The 19,344-nt window shown below is 44.9% G+C and overlaps 2 protein-coding genes and 1 long non-coding RNA gene across 4 annotated transcripts in view; all 3 read left to right on the forward strand.

Moving 5' to 3' along the window:
• Positions 1-175, forward strand: part of LOC144578476 (uncharacterized) — a 984-nt gene extending 809 nt beyond the window's left edge. Inside the window, exon 3 of the long non-coding RNA XR_013524317.1 lies at positions 22-175. This is a non-coding gene — a long non-coding RNA (uncharacterized LOC144578476). The remainder of the gene's footprint in view (positions 1-21) is intronic.
• Positions 176-2,030: 1,855 nt separating this feature from the next.
• Positions 2,031-4,445, forward strand: HMX2 (H6 family homeobox 2). The gene is made up of 2 exons (XM_017963243.5): positions 2,031-2,406; positions 3,324-4,445. Exons 1-2 carry the CDS (start codon positions 2,139-2,141, stop codon positions 3,875-3,877), a joined length of 822 nt encoding a protein of 273 aa, XP_017818732.1. The 5' UTR covers positions 2,031-2,138; the 3' UTR covers positions 3,878-4,445.
• A 3,724-nt stretch (positions 4,446-8,169) lies between these two features.
• Positions 8,170-19,052, forward strand: BUB3 (BUB3 mitotic checkpoint protein). Of its 2 annotated transcripts, none has more exons than XM_003734551.6 (8): positions 8,170-8,253; positions 8,676-8,870; positions 9,407-9,476; positions 11,461-11,612; positions 14,127-14,285; positions 15,937-16,114; positions 16,312-16,528; positions 17,502-19,052. In XM_003734551.6, the coding sequence occupies exons 2-8, from the start codon at positions 8,676-8,678 to the stop codon at positions 17,515-17,517; spliced, it is 987 nt and encodes a 328-aa protein (XP_003734599.1). In that variant the 5' UTR covers positions 8,170-8,253; the 3' UTR covers positions 17,518-19,052. The 2 variants fall into 2 exon arrangements, with proteins under 2 accessions (XP_003734599.1, XP_002756721.1); XM_002756675.5 differs by having other exon boundaries at positions 18,731-19,052.
• Positions 19,053-19,344: the final 292 nt, after the last annotated feature.

The following is a 19,344-nucleotide window of genomic DNA, read 5'->3' on the forward strand; positions in this document are numbered from 1 at the left end:
CTCCCGTGTACCCCCCAACAGCGCGGGAGCACGCGGGACCCGCTGCGACGTCGCCGGGGAGCCTGCGCCACCGCGGCGCAGAGGAGAACGCACAAATTGTATTTCAGTGCCAGGTCCTTCCGGGTTAATGAGCTGACACCATGATTAAAGCTGACCATTTGTAATGTGTCTCGACCCTGCCGCCGAGCCCTGAAGAGGTTAATGCGGTGACGGAGGCCGGCACCTGCCCCTCGCTGGCCTCCCGGGCCGCTGCGCGAAACCCCTGTCCCCCGCCCCCTCGCCTGCCCCTGCCCCGGCTGCGCCGCCGACTCCTAATCAATTAGCCCATTAACGAGCCCTTCGAGGAGTTAAGTAGGGAGAGTTCTGCCACGGGCAGGGCCGCAGTCGGTAACTCACCGCGGTTAATGATATTATAAGCGCTTTACTTAATAACCAGGGCGCGGCGCGGGCGAGGAAGGAACTGCACCGTCATGGTGCATCGTCTGGACATCTGTGGGGACTGATTCTAGAGTCTCTTCTCACCCTTGGCTGCACCTGGGGGGCACCTTAAAGACAAGGCGTCTAGGGTCCTGAGGCTACAGCTTGAGGGGGCGGGGTTGCCTGAGCACTTCGGACCTTGCCCCACTTCAGTTTCCAAGAAGCTTGCGCAGACGACTGTGGCCCCAAACTGCTTTGCTTGGCTGGGCTAATTCTAGCTCAGGTAACAGCTGATCTAGGAATTAAAGTGGTGAACGCCATGGCACAGAAGGGGGCCATGAGAATTTAGAGGGAATCACTATTTACTGAGCCCCACCGAGTGCCAGGCTCGGTGCTGTGACCTCACAACAGCCTCTCCAAGGGAGGCACTGCTTACTTCAATTTTAGGAATAAAGAAACAGAGGCTCAGAATTTTCAATTATCTTCCCCAAGATCACCCAACCGAGATTTGAGTCGATTCTGCCCAATTCTAAACCCGAGTCCTGTTACCACCTCCTCTTCTTCCTGGGAGCAAAGCATCTATTTCAGCAGCACTTCCGAGACTTTCAATATTTACAAAACAAAAACAAAACACAGATTCACTTAAAACACGAGCGGGCCGTCGGCTACCTGACCAGATTTATGGAACGTACTATGCGCTGCTAGTGCTTCGAGGCTTTGCATCCCTACCTGAGGCAATCCGAGAAGCTACTTTCAACTATAAGGGCAGAGAGGCTTTAATTCTTCTCAGAGTTGGGCAAGTTCACGCAGTGTGTAAATAGTTGTGCTGGGATTTGAACCGAGATCTCCTGGCTAGAGGACTTAGGACTTCCTCTGTCCCCCTAAAGGTCCGTAGCGCATGTGACAGGGATGAGGTCTGCACACGGGTAAAGGGGGACTGTCCGCTCCAGGGCTCCTGGCCATCCTCGAGAGGAAGAGCGTCCTCCTAGAGACGCCTGCTCCTAACCCGCCTCACCCCCACGCAGGGCGTCGGGGTCCTGGGAACGCCGGCTCTGCCCTCCCACTGGGGCTAGAAGGGGTGGAGTGCTGGGGGAGGATCGTGGAGCACCCAGTGCAAGCCCCTGGGAGGCGCGGAAACCCGTCGCCTGCGGAGGCGTCGAGTCACTCCAACTCCGAGTCCCACATCACTCCTGCCTCTGGAGAGAGGGGTCCAAAGGTTTCAAGGAGCCTCAGCCTCCAGGAACCCGGGCTAGAATCTTCGCTGCTTTTGGCCTTGGCTGCCCCTGGTTAGATGCCACTGATGCCTGCCGGGCCCTCGGCGCGCTCTGGGGGCGCACGGGCGCTGTGTGCCTGGCCGGAGCGTTTTGAAATTTTCCGGGGCCGCTCGGCGGCGCTGCGATTGGCCGCGTTCGGGTAACCTCTATGCAAATGAGGCCGCGCCGCCTCCGCGCCGCCGGAGACCCGGCGAGCTGGCTGGCGAGGAAGGGGCATTCGCACCCGGGCTGGGCGGGCGCACCCAGAGCCAGGCGGGCAGGAACCCCCGCGCAGCCGTCCGGTGCCCTCGTGTCCCTCGCGCGGAAGGGACGCCTCACCAGCCTCGCCGCCCCCTCCCCTTTGGTTTCCTCCCCGCCCCTCCGCGCTGCCTGCCTGCTGCACCACCTTCCACCCAGATCGTCTCTAAAGGGAGTTCTTGGTTTCCTCCGATTTCTTATGAACCCAGGATGGGCAGCAAAGAAGATGCGGGCAAGGGGTGCCCGGCGGCCAGTGGCGTCTCCAGCTTCACCATCCAGTCCATTCTGGGCGGGGGTCCCTCGGAGGCACCGCGGGAGCCCGTCGGCTGGCCAGCCAGGAAGCGCAGCCTGTCCGTGTCCTCGGAGGAGGAGGAGCTGGACGACGGCTGGAAGGCGCCCGCCTGCTTCTGCCCAGACCCGCACGGCCCTAAGGAGCAGGGCCCCAAGCACCATCCCCCGATCCCTTTTCCTTGCCTGGGTAAGGATCGCACGTCGCCAGTGTGGCAGCGAGCGAACGCGAGGGGAGGGAGGCTGAGCGCCCAGCCAAGATTTCCGCGCCGGACCCCTTCGGCCAGAGCTGCGGCAGCCGGGGGTTCGGGATCGCGGGGAGAGGGCCCGCGCACTGTGGTGCCTCCTCCACCCGGTGGGCCCTCGGGAGGAGGCGATCACAGACCCGTGCGGGCTTGGGCGTCGTGGGGAAGGTTCAGTTGTTAAGAGAGTGGACCACAGCGAGAGGGGCACGCGACCGGCCGTCCACCCGGCTGTCCTCAATCACTTCGCACATCTGGTACTTTCTTTCCGAACACGAGGTGGAGGTCTGCAAGTCGGGTCTGGGCGATGTCTCTACCGTAACCTCCTTCTGCGTCTTGTTCCTCATTCGCTCCGTATCTCTGCCTTTCTCTCTCCTCCTTGGAATGATTAGCACTCCAAGATGATTGACAATGGTGCGTTTCAGGGACGGTTCCTCTTTACAACATTTGACGAAGGGGAGCCCTGCGTTAGTGCTTAGCGTGATTTCCAAACAAACGGCCTGTGAAATGATGCCACCCCATAAAGCTCGAGGAACTCTTCCAGCTCAGTTACTACCAGGCAAATTCTCCTTTTAAAACCATGCTAACGTTTCCCCCTCCAGTCTTCCTCCCCCTGTTGCCTCTGGCCGGTTCAGAAAGGTGGAAGCACAGAGACCCCATACTCCAAGTAGCGGGGTCCCTCTCTTGTCACTTTTAAGGGCTGCCGTGCTGGGTTTGGGGGGCTACTGAGAGGGGTGAGGAGGGGATTGGTAAGGTGGGACCAAGGCTGCAGGCGCTTGCCAACCGCCTGGTCCCAGGGAGAGCTGGCGGTCTCCGAGGCTCTCCTGCCCACTCCATGGCCTCCCTCTCTGCTCTCGCTTCTCAGGTACCCCCAAGGGCAGCGGAGGCTCGGGCCCCGCCGGCTCGGAGCGCACGCCTTTCCTCTCTCCTTCGCACTCGGACTTTAAAGAAGAGAAAGAGAGGCTCCTGCCCGCGGGCTCGCCCTCGCCGGGGTCCGAGCGGCCGCGGGACGGCGGCGCCGAGCGGCAGGCGGGCGCGGCCAAGAAGAAGACGCGCACAGTCTTCTCGCGTAGCCAGGTGTACCAGCTCGAGTCCACCTTCGACATGAAGCGCTACCTGAGTAGCTCCGAGCGCGCCTGCCTCGCCTCTAGCCTGCAGCTCACCGAGACCCAGGTCAAGACTTGGTTCCAGAACCGCCGCAACAAGTGGAAGCGGCAGCTCTCGGCAGAGCTGGAGGCGGCCAACATGGCGCACGCGTCGGCTCAGACTCTGGTGGGCATGCCGCTGGTGTTCCGGGACAGCTCGCTGCTGCGCGTGCCGGTGCCGCGCTCGCTTGCCTTCCCCGCGCCGCTCTACTACCCGGGCAGCAACCTCTCCGCCTTACCGCTCTACAACCTCTACAACAAGCTCGACTACTGACCTGCCCGCCGCCCCGCGCCGCCCGCCTGCGCCAGGGGCCGCCTGCAGCTGCCGGTAGAGCCGGGCGCGGACTGCACTCTAAGCCGGGCTCCGGGCAAAGCGCCGTGTTTCCAGAAATTTGAAGAAATACACCATGTGTATTCATTAGCTCTTATTTATGGCCTCTGCCCTACTTTTTGTTTTGTTTTGGGTATTTATCGGCATTCCCTGAGTCAGAGAGCCTGCTTTCCACCTAGACCGAACCCAGTACGCTTTGAAAACCATTCGGAGTGGGATGTTCTCGGGTGGTGGTGGGAAAGGGAGTTTTGCCCAGATAGGCTTTGGTTGATAGGAAAAAAAAAATCAGGAAACACCTACAAAGCCAGGGACACTCCTCCCCCATATATACACCTGTATATATATGTACATGCACACAAGCTCGGCCAAGCCAGGCCCTCAGAGGCTTTGGACAATTACCTAATTGCCTCTTTTCGTTTCCCTCATCCCGAGGATGGGTAGGAACGAAAAGAGGAGGGTTCAGATGTGTAAATATTTTTAAAGAGAAAAAAAAATAAAACATTTTAAACATGTTTGCTAACTTTGGTGGGATTGATTGCCCGGCATGATAACGCACCGAAGGTTTTCAGGTTTTTCGGTGCGAAGACTTGCACGGTTCTGTCCACAGAGGTCTGGCTTACGGCACGGGAAGGGTGGGACCGAGGTCAGGGGTTAAAGGTCGGGACCTCGGCGCCGCCCAGTCTGCACGTGGATGGAGCTGTCCGCCCACTCTCCCTCTGCGCCCAGAATCGTCGTGCGAGCTGGGGCTCACTCTGTCTAGAATCGAGCTCCAGAGCCCGCACAGAGAAAAGACAAAGGCAGGGAGGCGGGCCTCCCCACTTAAGCGATTGCCTTCCGGGAACGAGCGAGCCGGGTGCCCAGCGGCATATTCGCAGCACTAGGCTGGCCGTGAGCTTGGCCACAGCAGCTCATGCTACGACACGCCCTGTGCCGCGCACTTCCTCTCCAAGGGCATAAGGCAGGCGACGGCGTTGCTTGTGCTTGGTAAAGCCTCCACTTTGCTAGCCGCAAGTTTGCCGCGACCGGCTTGTCGCCGTGCCCAGCTCCCTGGCCGGGGGCACAGTTATGTGTCCCGCGCGGAGAGGGAACTGGACGCGGTGAGGCAGCACTTAGGCTCAGGAAAGACCCGAGGCTCAGGACCGGGCAAAGAAGGCGAGGGAGGCAAAGGCGCTTCCCTGTGGTCATTTGTTAATAGTTTGCATTGGTCCACCGTGTGGCTGGATCGCCGGCTAGCACCCGGCCGCTTGCTCTGAAAGGAACCGTGGCGCGCGGCGGTGGGGCGCCCACGAACTTCCTCGCCCTGACACCTGCGGCCGCGCAGAGGCTGGAAGGGCGCTGGACGGAGAGAACAGCCGCGCGAGTGTCATGCAAATCGCAGATTCTCGCTCCCCTTAGGTCGCAGCCACCTGTTCTTGGTAAAACGTTGGAAAAGGAAGCCTGAGCTGGGAGGAAGCCGGTAGTTCGGCACCACCTGGAGCGAGCTCCTCCATCCGCCAGCTTCTGGCCTCTGGCTCCGCAGAGCGGTTGCAAAGGAGTCTGGAGTCCGCAGCGCTGAGGCCTTATCTCATCCTCTAGAAGGAAAACAGTTGGGTGTGAGAGTTGACTCTGAGCTGCAAGGCACTGAAATTATCTACATTTTGTGAATACATACAGGATATCTGTAAACGTCTATGTGACTCAGTATTTTGTGTAAACTGGCCAGAAATATTCTATCTGATATCCATTTTGAGATCATGTTTTATCTTCTCACATTAGATTTCATAAAAATCACAATTCAAGGTGACGTCAGAAGGATGTTACCCAAGAACACATCTGCCGATACTAGGTTAGTTCAATTGCATTTATTTCAGCTGAGTTTACATCAGTAAATATTTACTGGGCTGAGTACATGCTGAGAAACTATGTACATGCTGAGAAACTATGCTTTTGGGTAGTCAGATAAAAGAGACAGTGCATCCGTTTTCTTCTGATTTATCAAGTACAAATACTTCAACGCAATTCTTTTGCTCCAGATTACCCTCTTTAAATTGTTTTCTAATGTTACTTGAATATTTCAGGAAAATACAACCAAACTGCTTCCAAAGAACTGCTTGTACGGGAATATTCCATCCATGCATTTTTGTTTGCATTTCAATAGATTACAGTTTTTACAAGAGATAATGGTTTTAACAGTATTGGGTCACTGTATCTTCCCGAGGTTTCCCATAAAGGAAGTAGGTTTTTTTAAATAGCCATTGTAGTCACTTAATGACAGTGATTTGTGCCCTTAAAATTTTAGGGAATGATCCTTTTCCAGTTTGTCACGATGTATATATTTCACTCTTTACTAATCTAGAAACTAGCTGTCAACTGTGATTCAACAGTATTAGTTCTTTGGAATTGTTCTCTTACAGGTAACTTACTGTTTACACACACACACACCCCTTTGCATTTCAATTTAAATGTTGTTCAGGACTCCATTGTTGCCAGATTTCCTGTCTGAAGGCTATCAATTCATTTGAATAATCAGCAAAATAATCAGCCTCCTTTCAGGCTCTAAACTGGATTTAAAAGATTGACGTTTCTTAAAACTCAAATCGAGTCGGGCTGCAACTGCATGCCCAGAGGGACCTGAATCATACTCGCTGGATAATGAAATACACTTAGATTTTATTAGTGGGTAGTTCATGCTCAGAATCTCGGAACAATAATAGAATTAAATAAACAACTGGGAGAAAGAACCAGATAAATCAGGAGGTAAAATTATTTAGCTAAAGTTAGAATGGAGGTAAGGATCTGCATTTAAAAATTTTGAATTCAGCCATTAACTTGTGGAATGAGAAGAGATAGAGAACCAAGTAACAGGACTGGCAAGAGAGGAGGGCAAGAAATCTTTCAGCAGTAATATAATCAATGCAACAGGCAGAAATGTTGCCGTTGCACCTGTGTTTATTGTGTCAGGAATCATACAAAGAGATGCATCCAATTCAGGGTGTGTGAATGCATAAAGATCATCAACGCTTTCTCTTATTAATGTCCCTTAAAAGTTAATCACTTTAACCCCAACAGTTTCATTTCGTACAAAACCAAATAATAAAACAATATATTTTTTCTTTTACAAAAGGCAGTGAAAAAGCGATTAAAGCATGTATTAAATTGAAATTTTTTAGTGAGCCTTTAATGTTTAATAATAACTCAGTCACTTCGAGCTACTGATTCAGTATTGCTTTTCTTTCATGGAGATAAAATACTTTCTCATTACTCAAGCAACCTTCTGGATTCTCATTTCTGGAGGATGCTAGAAAACAGCAAATGGAGCAAACTGAGCCTGCAGCTTTGGGGAGTGGTAGGACAAAGTGGAAGGGGAGAGGCTTGTTGCTGTCATTTTAGGACCCTACAATAAACAGCTCTAAAAGAAGAAGAGGTGGGAGCTTTAACACATTGCAGAGGACTGTCTCCTAGGCTATTCACCCTTTTGAAGGTGGGTTCTTCAAGGGCAAAGGCTGGTCTGATTAAATGAATCTTTCTAGAGTCTCTCACCAGGCCTGGCACCAGTGGAGGCTCAATAAATGCTTGTGGAAAGATGGAGTGGAGAGATAAAGCTTAATATAATATGAATTTCTTCAGCAAAACTTGAGACAATGGGAAATGGGAAATCCTGGTTTCTAAGTGGAAACTCCAAGAAAATGAGAAAAAAATAATCAAGGCAAAATAATGCAGTTGATTAGAGCAAATATTTCCTCCTCTACATCAACTTTTGGTTAGCTTCACGGGCGTGTGCACGTCCAGAGATGGGAAGAAAACTTTAGCACCGTATTAGTATTGACCAAAATGGAATTCTTGTGTTTCAGAGACTAACTTCAAGGGGAAGGCGCCACAAACGGACCAGGAAAGATCTTTCCCGCTTTCTATTCAGAGGGCGGGCAGAACATCAGCCCCAGAGAAACTACATTTCCCAGAATGCCATACACCGGTGGAAGAGGGCGTGAACGTGGCCTTGGCAAGGGATGCTCCTTGGGAGTTGTAGTTTCCACTTGTCTAGCTAGAACACGGGTGCCTCGGCACAGTGGTAAAACGAGCCCACGTGATCGGAAAAGCGGCGGTTTCCCTTTGAGCCGGAACAGGATGACTGGGTTGACCGATGCTGGGCAGCTGAGCGGACCAATTGGCCGCCTAGACTGAGACGTTGGCGTTTGAAATCAGCCAATGGCAGGTCTACGCTGGAGCTTCCTATCCGCCTCCTTCGCCCAGACTGCGAGTGCTCTGAGGGAAGCGAGGAGGCGGCGGCGGCGACAGCGAGTGGTTAGCGGTGGAAACCTTGCTTCTTAAGGGAGCCCAAGGTAGGGAGGTGAAGCGAGGGCGCGCGGGAGCGGTCTCTCCAGGGACTTCCCACGCCCGCAACTGGCAGTACCGTTCCGTTCGCAGGGGATCCGATTTAGTTTTTATTGTTCTCCCGTTATTTTAGGAGTGCCCGGGGCCACGGAGAGGGAGAGGGAATGGTCTGGGGTTCGGGTATCGCTGCGGACCGCGGTGGGGTTAGGGGGACGGCAGTGCGGGCTGGGCTGGTTTGGGTGCGGCGAGGGCCGCATTGCCGCGCGAGTCCCGACCTTGGCGGGCGCGTACTCGGCGCAGGCGCAGAGGCTCCTCCCCGGCGTCTTCTCGGCCCCTCCCTCTGGGGGGATCCCCCACCGCCGGGCCTTCAGCTTGGGCTGCCCCAGCCCGTGGGACCCCTGGGGACTCTAACTGGGCGCCTGTTCTGCAGATGACCGGTTCTAACGAGTTCAAGCTGAACCAGCCACCCGAGGATGGCATCTCCTCGGTGAAGTTCAGCCCCAACACCTCCCAGTTCCTGCTTGTCTCCTCCTGGGACACGTCGGTGCGCCTCTACGATGTGCCGGCCAACTCCATGCGGCTCAAGTACCAGCACACCGGCGCGGTCTTGGACTGCGCCTTCTACGTAGGTGCCCTTCCTCGCCACTCCCTCCCCTGCGTTAGGATTGTCCATGCTAGGAGCGTTTCTTCTGCAGTGTTGGGGAGAGGCGCCTGCGGGTGGGGTTACTTGGACAGTTCTGCAGCTCTTCAGGAACACCTCCCTGCCTTGAACCGGTACCGTTTTGGGTTGGGGACGTGCGGACGTTGGAAACTCTGTTCCGCCTTTCCGTTGCAGGCTTGTGGAGTAACTGTAAACTTTCTGAAAATACGATAATTAGATTTGCAACAAGACTTGTTTTGGCTGCTCTATTAAAAGGAGCGTTTCGGGGACATGTGTGTTTACCCTCAGCTAGCGCGTTGGCTAGGATAAAGCAGCCCTCCCTTAATTTCGTAGTTTCGTGACTACCTGCTTTTTTTTATGCCCTTTTTTGGTGTGTTTACCATGAATAGTTGAGCCCAGTGCATATCCCAAGCATAGACTGAACAGTTGCTTGTAGAAATAAGAATGCTGAAACACTTTCTAAAGTTCTAATTTTTAAATGGTGCAAAATTGTTTTGTAGGATCCAACGCATGCTTGGAGTGGAGGGCTAGATCATCAATTGAAAATGCATGATTTGAACACTGATCAAGGTAATGTGACCATATCTTTATCAGTTTGTTTTCTTGGCTAGCCTTGTGAAGTATAAATGTTTGTATAGGAAGAGTAGTTCCTGAAGTGCTTAATTACCAAATTGTTTAAGTACATGGCTTGAATTTAGGATTTTTTTTTTTTTGTTTAAATAACCATTAAGTTACTGATTACAGAACATTATGCATGTATTTTTGCAGTAAAGCCAGTTATGGTCACGATTTTCAGTGTTTACATAAATTGACACTTAAGTATTTGGCCTTTATCTTGTCCTTAGATATGGGCTGGATCCCAGACTGGTCATCGTTTCATTAGGATTTTCCACTACAGTGCTGGTATTTGACAGTTCTGTTTTCAGAAGCTAATTTCGTTTTCAGAAGCTAAAGGCAGATTTAAAGATAGAATTTTAAAACCTGACAAAAATTAAGGCAGTCACTGTGTTTGTATATGTTTCAGTTGCGTTTTTTGAGTGAGTAATTAGATGATAAATTTTCTTTCAGTTAAGTAATTTCTTAGAGGTCTAGATATGAAATGACTTACTCAAATTTTTTTGGTGACATAGGGACAGAGTAGAGATTGGAATGGAACCCAAATGCATAGAGCTCTCTACCTGAGGATTTGTTTGCATGTGTGTACATCAGACATAGCTATCCTAAGGACATAGGAGGGCACAGAGATATGACGAGATAGAAGATGAGTTGAGCAACAGGAGAATGGATGGAGGGTGGGCACATTTTGTCAAAAAACTAGGCACCCAATTAGAAGAGGCTTTTGCTTGAAAGCTACTTCCTTCTGTAAATGATACTGCAGGAATTTGGTTTTGTTTGCCGGTATCTTACCCTGTGTAATAAGTAAGCTTGTAGGTCTAGGGTCCTATTTGTTCAGAAACTTGGTGGGTAGGGAAAAACACTGAAAAGCAAAATTAAAAGATTTTTAGTGTTACATAGAGAATTAGCTGTTTATTCTGTGAAAGTCACTGCCAAACTTCATGCATGAAATCCTTTCTTGTTTAAATGATACTTTGAAATAGTCTCGCTCTATTACCCAGGCTGGAGTGTAGTGGTGTGATCTCAGCTCATCACAGCTTCCGCCTCTTGGGTTCAAGCGATTCTCCTGCCTCAGTCTTTTGAGCAGCTGGAACTATAGGTGTGGGCCACCATGCCCAGCTAATTTTTGTATTTTTTAGTAGAGATGGGGTTTCATTATGTTGGCCAGGGTGGTCTTAATCTCCTGACCTCGTGATCCACCCACCTTGGGCTTCCAAAGTACTGGGACTAACCTTACTGTTTGAAGGTCTGGACCATATATTGTTCATTCCTATAACCTTAGCAGTTGGCACGGATTCTAGTACATAGTGGATGTTAGTTGAATGAATAAATTAAATGTAATGGGAAGGTTCAAATTGAAAAGAAAGAAAATGTCTATTGAAAATTTGAGCCACAGTGGAACCAAGTGGAGTAATAAGAGGACTTGACTCCCAGTTCTCATAACCCTTTAGCCATGTAAATAAGTTCCGTAGCAGCACTGACTTAATGTGCAACATAAATGTTGACCCAGAAACCCAGAGTTCTCCATTCATTTGTTCATTCGACAGGTATTTCTTGAGCACCTAACCTGTACCAGACCTTGCATTAGATATGGGCAGAAATACACAGAGTTAAATGAGGTTCCTGATAGGAAATCTGGAATCAAGTGAGGAAGATAACAGATATGCCACCATTCTAATGTAATCTGAAATTCAAGACAGCCTTTGGTGTGTGCCATACTAGTGAGTCATATGAAGTACACACTGTAAGATGAACAGAGAGGAATGGATAACTTTGTAGTAATGAAGAGATTTTTCTGTGTGTAGACATTTCCATGGGGTTGGATGAGGCAAATTCATTACAGCTGAATGAATGTTTCTTTTAATTGTTTATTTTAGGAATCTTTAGTAAAGATAGTAAGCTAGATGTTGGGGTTTTTTTTCCCCTTTTTTTCCTACAGAAAATCTTGTTGGGACCCATGATGCTCCTATCAGATGTGTTGAATACTGTCCAGAAGTGAATGTGATGGTTACTGGAAGTTGGGATCAGACAGTTAAATTGTGGGATCCCAGAACTCCTTGTAATGCCGGGACCTTCTCTCAGCCTGAAAAGGTAGGCTCTTTATATTCATCGCAGGAGTTGATGGTTTTTGGGTGATTTTTGCCTCGGTGCGTGATTGCTGAATAGGCTTGTTGAATTTAAAGGTGAAAAGTCCACATAGGAAAAAAAAAAAGTCCACCAAGTCTGTTGCATAAATCCAACTACATAGAAATGCTTTAATGCAAGAGAAAATTAACTTTGGGATTTTGGGCCAACTTTTATTTGTCAGATGTTATACTTGCTTCCACGTTACACTTGCTGCGATTTAATGTTTTAAATCGCAGAACTGATAAGCAACTCACTGCCTTTTCGGAGAAGTCATTTAGCAGACTGTTCAATTGTCTTAAATTGATGCTCCATCCCAAACCAGAAAATTGGCTGGAGCATCAGTTATTCTCGTTTGTTATCTGAGGTTTCTTTTGAGTTGACTGTTGAGAGGACAAAATGAGTTACCATTTCAAGTTCAGTGAAAAAGGTGTTTTATGTTCCCTGGCTTCTACTGTTTGTATACTTATTTTTTAATATGGACAGATGTTGTTTCAAGGCTCATAGTGAACAAAGCTTTTTAAAACCAAAACTTTGTGTGTTATTCTAACCTTTTGATCGGTATGATGAAAGTGTAATTGAGCATTCCTTCTGTATCCTCATCAGACTTTATCAGGTGGTAATTTGAAAGATTGATTGTTGTAGCAGTTTAAAGGTATCCTTTACTTGAGTCTATTTCCTCAGCGTAAATATACTGCTCAGTTCCTGTTAGCCATCATTATATACAATAGTGCATCCAAAGAGCCATTGTTTTTGTCACATCACAGTCGAATCTACTCCTGGCAAGACCTTTGTTCAGAATAAAATAATTGCATTGTTATCTAGTTTTGATTTATGGTTGTATGTAACATGTTAAGAACTGTGATAAATTGCTGACAGAATATCATATAATGGACAGCCACACTGAATCAAGCTGCTTATTGGTTCAGCAAGGTTCATTATGTCACTTTCTTTTAATACTTTCTTTGATAAATGTATATATCTAGTCAGTAGCATGACAGTGGTTTCACTTGATTTATGATCAGTGGGGATAGAAACCACTGTTAGAAGCTTGTGTGTCACCTATATAGTCAAGATTTAAGATAAAATTCCCAGTATGATTGTACCATTATAAATTGATCTCTTTCTGGATTCTCTGTAAAGTTTGGTACTTTATACATCTTAGATTAATTTTCATTTTTCTGCAAACATTTTGTTTTCTGAGTAAGCTATGATAAATCTTACAGCATTTCCCATATTTAAATCTTCCTGTATTAAATCTATTGTTTTAAATCTTAATTTTAATTCCATGTTTTCTCTTGGTCACATTAATTGTTGAATTTTAAGACCAGATTCTAGAGAGTGGTGGGACATGGCATAAAGCTAACCTGATTTTTTTTCAGCTGATGGTATGTGGTTAATATACGAGTGATTATTAACATATGGCTTAAGTACTGAAGGTCGAAGAGACATCTTACCTTGACATGGGCCTCTACGTTTTTTATGGCAGTTTTTCAGTTTGAAAATGCTACGTCAGATTAGAGTTACTTATTAATTGAAAATAATAGAGCACGGTTGTGAATCACAGGTCTAGATTTTTTTAAAATGATTGAACATGATAACTTTTTGCCACCTTTTTTGTGAGTTGCCTGCCTCTGTTTTGTTTCCAAATGACATTATATCTGCAAATAAACCACTAAATGTTCACTTGCAGGAAATATGATTTATTATAAAGGAATTTTATTGCAGAAAGGCATTATGAGGGAAAGAATAGGGGATAAACTACTTTAAAAAATTTTCCCTAAAGTTGAACTTCTGTCTTAAATATGTAGTAGGAGGTTAGGGCACAAGAATTGCTTTGTCGTATGTCATACCACTATTCTTGTCTTTTAATTTTGAGTTTTTATGCCACCAAAGGCTACTAAACATCTAATTAGTGGTGGCTCACTCACCCCTCCTGGGAAGGTCTGTTTATTCCATGTAACAACTGGAGAGGAAAAAAAATCAAGATTTTTAGAGTTGCAAAATGAAAATGCTCTAAAAGGTGATTATAGAAAAATAATTTTGAAAATGATTGTTTGATGAAAAGCCAGAAACCCATTAAACTCTACCTTGAATTATTTTATGGCTTTATTATCTCATTTAAAATTTTTTTACACTTTTATATTGTCTCTAAATGAAACATGAAGGCTGGGAAAAATAGTTTAATTTGTTCTAATAATGGAGAGAATTAAGACTTCAAAATGTCCTTTACAGAATTAATTAGAATGTACATTATATGATGCTTGGTGAAGTATGAAGAGCATCGTGGGTTTGCTATTTTGTATGAATTACTCGGTTTGAATAATTGCAGTATTTAAAATTGTTACCTGTGATTGGGGAATTCAGTCAGCTTTTTTTTTTTTTTAATGGTTTTATGATCAGATGGCCTTTATTTTGGGGCAAAATGGCATTTTCAGGCAAGTAGGTGATTTTTTAGCAAGTTTTGATCTTTTTTAAAAGGTATATACCCTCTCGGTGTCTGGAGACCGGCTGATTGTGGGAACAGCAGGCCGCAGAGTGTTGGTGTGGGACTTACGGAACATGGGTTACGTGCAGCAGCGCAGGGAGTCCAGCCTGAAATACCAGACTCGCTGCATACGAGCGTTTCCAAACAAGCAGGTACTGAACTATACCCCCTCTTCTTTCTGGAATTTGAAAATAATACGATCTTATATAATAAGTATTTGGCCACTGCCCTCTAAAGCCTTCTTTTTTTTTTCAGTAGCGATTTAGAGTTTGCTGTTAGGTGTAGTCTTCCTTGACATTTTTGACAGCCATGAGTTAAAAGGTAGTGCATGAATCCCCATTTTAGAGATGATCTTGCTGTTCAGAGAGGCCAAGTAATCTGCTCAGGAGGTAGTTTGAATAGAGGAGGCCTTCTGATCTTTCGTTGATCCTGGTCCAGGATACTTCCTAGGTATACGGTAATCAAAGATGGCTTTGCAGATATTTCAATTTACAAAACAAATTAAAATTTCTATCTGGAAATTTAGGTTTGTGGAATTTGCTGTTTTCTTTTTGCCTTTTTGTAACCCTAATGCTTATAGAGTTTTTTTCCTCAGCTTGACAATAGAACTTTGATTTTTTTCTCAAACTCAACTGAGGTTAGAGAGGTAGGGCCCTTCACATGACTGACTCTTGGTGTGCAGGGTGGGTCACCTTCCATCATCGAGAAATGAGATTAGCCTGTTTATTAGTGAGCTCCCTCCTCTTTCGAGTCCTTAAAGTTCTAAGAGGAGATGGTAGCATGGTCAGTTGCAATAGGAATTTTGCAAGAGGAAAAGTGATTAAAAACAGCAGGTGTCTCTGGTATCTTAATGGCTGTCCTTTGGTGGTTGTAGAACTTGAAGCAGTTACGTTATTCTCTTGGCTTTTTAACTTGTAAAGGCCAGTACCTCAAATGGTGATCACAGTTCTTTTTTTTAGGAAATTGTAAATTTCCATTAAAGATAAAAGAATTGCAATTATGTGAAACTTTAGAGATTTAAATATGTGATTAAAATATGCTTACATTGTGAATGTTAATTTAATGCCATTATATCTAATGTTTTCTGTAGAATTATCTATATTGTAATGGAAGTTAAAAAGTATAATTTCACTGACTTATTCGTTTCCTCCATAAACAGTTTTCAGGAATCTTTTTCATACCTCGAAGGATTAGAAAATCATAGATTTCATATTTGGCGTGTTATCTTATTTTTTAAGATACTGTCATTTCAGGGAAAGATGAGAGAAGGTTTAAATTGTGAACCACTTCTGAATGTCCCTGAAAGTCTTTGTGCAAACCTTACTTGCTGTACTCAATGCAAGGGGTAGCATGGCTGAAATGGAAGACTGGTGTTCCAGTTGATTTGGGTTATTGATGCCCCCAGTGAAGGAAACACAATTCTTAATGGTTGTTCGTGATGAAGAAGCACAGAACATAGAAGAATATATTTTAACTGAGAACAAGTTTGAGTCTGTTGGGCAGAAGAACAAATAAGTGACACTGAAGCACTTTACAGTTGTGTTTAGGTTTGATGAAATCACTAGACATTTTTTATTGTAACGTGAAAGGCCCTGTACCTGTAAGGAAAGCAAGTGCTGACAGCCTTATTTTCTTTTCAAAGTCGTCATAACTGTTAGCACAGCTTAAACACTTCATTAAAACCTGCTGTGCTTCTCATTTCTGAAACAATCATTCTTCAGTGTGGGTTGAATTTGGGAATTAGCACCTTGTTTTTGGAAGCTGGAATTTACCATTTTTTTTCCTCTGGTTCTCTCTTGGCAGGGTTATGTATTAAGTTCCATTGAAGGCCGAGTGGCAGTTGAGTATTTGGATCCAAGTCCTGAGATACAGAAGAAGAAATATGCCTTCAAATGTCACAGACTAAAAGAAAATAATATTGAGCAGATTTACCCAGTCAATGCCATTTCTTTTCACAATATCCACAATACATTTGCCACAGGTAAAGTGTGGCATGCTAACCTATATTTAATTACTATGTTACTTGATGCTTGCTTTTTATGGTATTTAGCTAAACAAATCTATACAGTACTGTAGGGAAATGTAAATTCTCTGACCTTGAAAATTAACTCTTAGGATAATGGTTATTTCTGTGTGTGGTGTTAAGAACCATATTAACTATTTTGAAATTACTTCCAGGTGGTTCCGATGGCTTTGTAAATATTTGGGATCCATTTAACAAAAAGCGGTTGTGCCAGTTCCATCGGTACCCCACGAGCATCGCATCACTTGCCTTCAGTAATGATGGGACTACGCTTGCAATAGCATCATCATATATGTATGAAATGGATGACACGGAACATCCTGAAGATGGTATCTTCATTCGCCAAGTGACAGATGCAGAAACAAAACCCAAGTGAGTATGCTTCACCTGTATTTGAGCCTTTTCTTGCATTCAACCCAGGATTTATTAATTTTTCTAAATTCATGAATAGCATTGTTGATGCCTGCTCGATATTACAGCTGACTGTAGGGTTGGAGTTGATGTTATCATGTTCTCCCAAGCTTTCAATATCCGTAGGTTGATAGACGTCTGATGGATAAAATTGTGCCTAGTTGTTTTGTAGAGAAGAATGTCAAACTCTCATTCTTCTTGAATAGGCTCTATTATTTGAATCTCTGGAGTTATTACCAGCTCATTGCTTCAAAATTAAGTTGAGGAATTCAAGAATAATTTATTTTAGCAAATTCTATTTAAGATATTTAAGAATTTGAACTGCCAGAAATCTTTCCTCTCCACAGAGGTTGTTTCTTTAATATTAACACAAAGTAAGTGACCTTCAGGTCTTACTGGAAACCCAGAGTAATATGGCCTTGCCTGGAATTGCAAATTTCCTTAGTTTTGAAATTTTCATAGATGTCTTTGGTTCTTGGTTGTAACTGTTGACTGAGAAGAGTCGTTAACATTTTTTGATACCAATAGGGCAAAGCTTTTTACTCAGTTACCTCCACCAGGCTTAAGGGAAATCTGATCCTTAGGCATATGTTAAACTGTAAAATACCTACCCCAAGTATCTTTGTTCAGTTCCCTGTCCCCCTCTCCCCAGACCCTTAAAGGAAGTTCTGGATACATAGTTGTGGAATAACTGAGTGTTTTCAGGGTTCCTATACTTTGCTGAATTAAAATGGGTATGATACCATGAGAGGGGGCAGAATATTAAATATTCTATAACAGATATGTTTTTACAGGTTTGAGTTTAGAAAAGTCTTAGCATGTGAAGCCTGTTGGATAAAGGGCTGTGTTTGCATTTAATCTGTTGCTTTTGTATCTCCTGTCCTGGCTGGCCATTTTGATCTCATGCTGTTCTTTTTTTCTTTTGAACTTGTAGGTCACCATGTACTTGACAAGATTTCATTTACTTAAGTGCCATGTTGATGATAATAAAACAATTCGTACTCCCCAATGGTGGATTTATTACTATTATCAAAGAAACCAGGGAAAATACTAATTTTAATATTTTAACAACCTGAAAATAATGGAAAAGAGGTTTTTATTGAATTTTTTTTGAATAAACACTTTCTTAAGTGCATGAGATGGTTTGATGGTTTGCTGCATTAAAGGTATTTGGGCAGACAAAATTGGGCAGTGATTGCACTTCTGAGAATCAGTTTTGACCTTGATTTTTGTTTCCACTGTGGAAATAAATGTTTGTAAATAAATATAGGTAATAAAAATCCCTTTGCATTCTTTCTGGACCTTAAATGGTAGAGGAAAAGGCTCATGAGCCATTTGTTTCTTTTGCTGGTTATAGTTGCTAATTCTAAAGCTGCTTCAGACTGCCTCATGAGGAGGTTAATCTACAATTAAACAATATTTCCTCTTGGCCGTCCATTATTTTCTGAAGCAGATGGTTCATCATTTCCTGGGCTGTTAAACAAAGCGAGGTTAAGGTTAGACTCTTGGGAATCAGCTAGTTTTCAATCTTATTAGGGTGCAGAAGGAAAACTAATAAGAAAACCTCCTAATATCATTTTGTGACTGTAAACAATTATTTATTAGCGAGCAATTGATCCCAGAAGGGCACATTGTTTGAGTCAGTAATGAGCTGAGAAAAGACAGAGCATATCTGTGTATTTGGAAAAATAATTGTAACGTAATTGCAGTGCATTTAGACAGGCATCTATTTGGACCTGTTTCTATCTCTAAATGAATTTTTGGAAACATTAATGAGGTTTACATATTTCTCTGACATTTATATAGTTCTCATGTCCATTTCAGTTGACCAGCCGCTGGTGATTAAGGTTAAAAAGAAAAAAATTATAGTGACAATGAGATTCATTTCAATGTAATGCACTAAAGCAGAACACGAACTTAGCTTGGCCTATTCTAGGTAGTTGCAAATAGTTTTTTTGTTGTCAAACTTTAAAATTTATGTTAATTTGCAAATGTATGTCTCTGAATAGGACTTGGACCTTTCCTGAGATTTATTTTATCCATGATATATTTAAAAAAAAATCTTTTGATACACAGAAGGGTCTTTTTTTTTTTTTAAGTATTTCAGTGAAAACTTGGTTTAAGTCTGAACCCATTTTTTGAAATGTATTTTCTTCATTACAGGTCCACCTAATCATCCTGTGAAAGTGGTTTCTCTATGAAAAGCTTTGTTTGCTTCCTACAAATACATGCTTATTCCTTAAGGGTTGTGTTAGAGTGACTGTGGATTTCTCTCTTTTTGTCTTACAAGAAATTTGTTTATGTACTTTAATACTTTGTTTAGGATGAGGAGTCTTTGTGTCTCTGTACAGTAGTCTGAAGAATTCCCCCTTCTGTCCCCTAGCAAGCCCAATTGCTGTATATGAACAGTTTGAGCTCTTTTTGTAATATAACCTAAACCTGTTATTTCTGTGCTGTCTAATAAATCAGATTCAGAACCCTTGAATGTTGGACGTTTTTGAATGTGGGTAATTAATGTAATTTACTTAAAAAGGCTTACGTAAAGCAAAACTCTTCATCACAGGCATGTTGGGGGATGACATTTTACCTTTAAGTCCACTCTGCCTCGTGTAATTGTCTCCTCTGATGTGTATTGGAGATTCAGCCCTGCATAAAGTGATTTGTTGGAGTTCAGCCATTTCCCTCATGCCCCCTTGTGCCTTCTCGGTGGATCAGCAGGGCTTTTGAGCCAAGTGTGCAGCTTCATTGAGGATGGACAGAGACTATGTGGCAGCCTC

This window comes from Callithrix jacchus, chromosome 12 (genome assembly GCF_049354715.1).
Source record: "Callithrix jacchus isolate 240 chromosome 12, calJac240_pri, whole genome shotgun sequence".
In the NCBI taxonomy this organism is placed as follows: domain Eukaryota; kingdom Metazoa; phylum Chordata; class Mammalia; order Primates; family Cebidae; genus Callithrix; species Callithrix jacchus.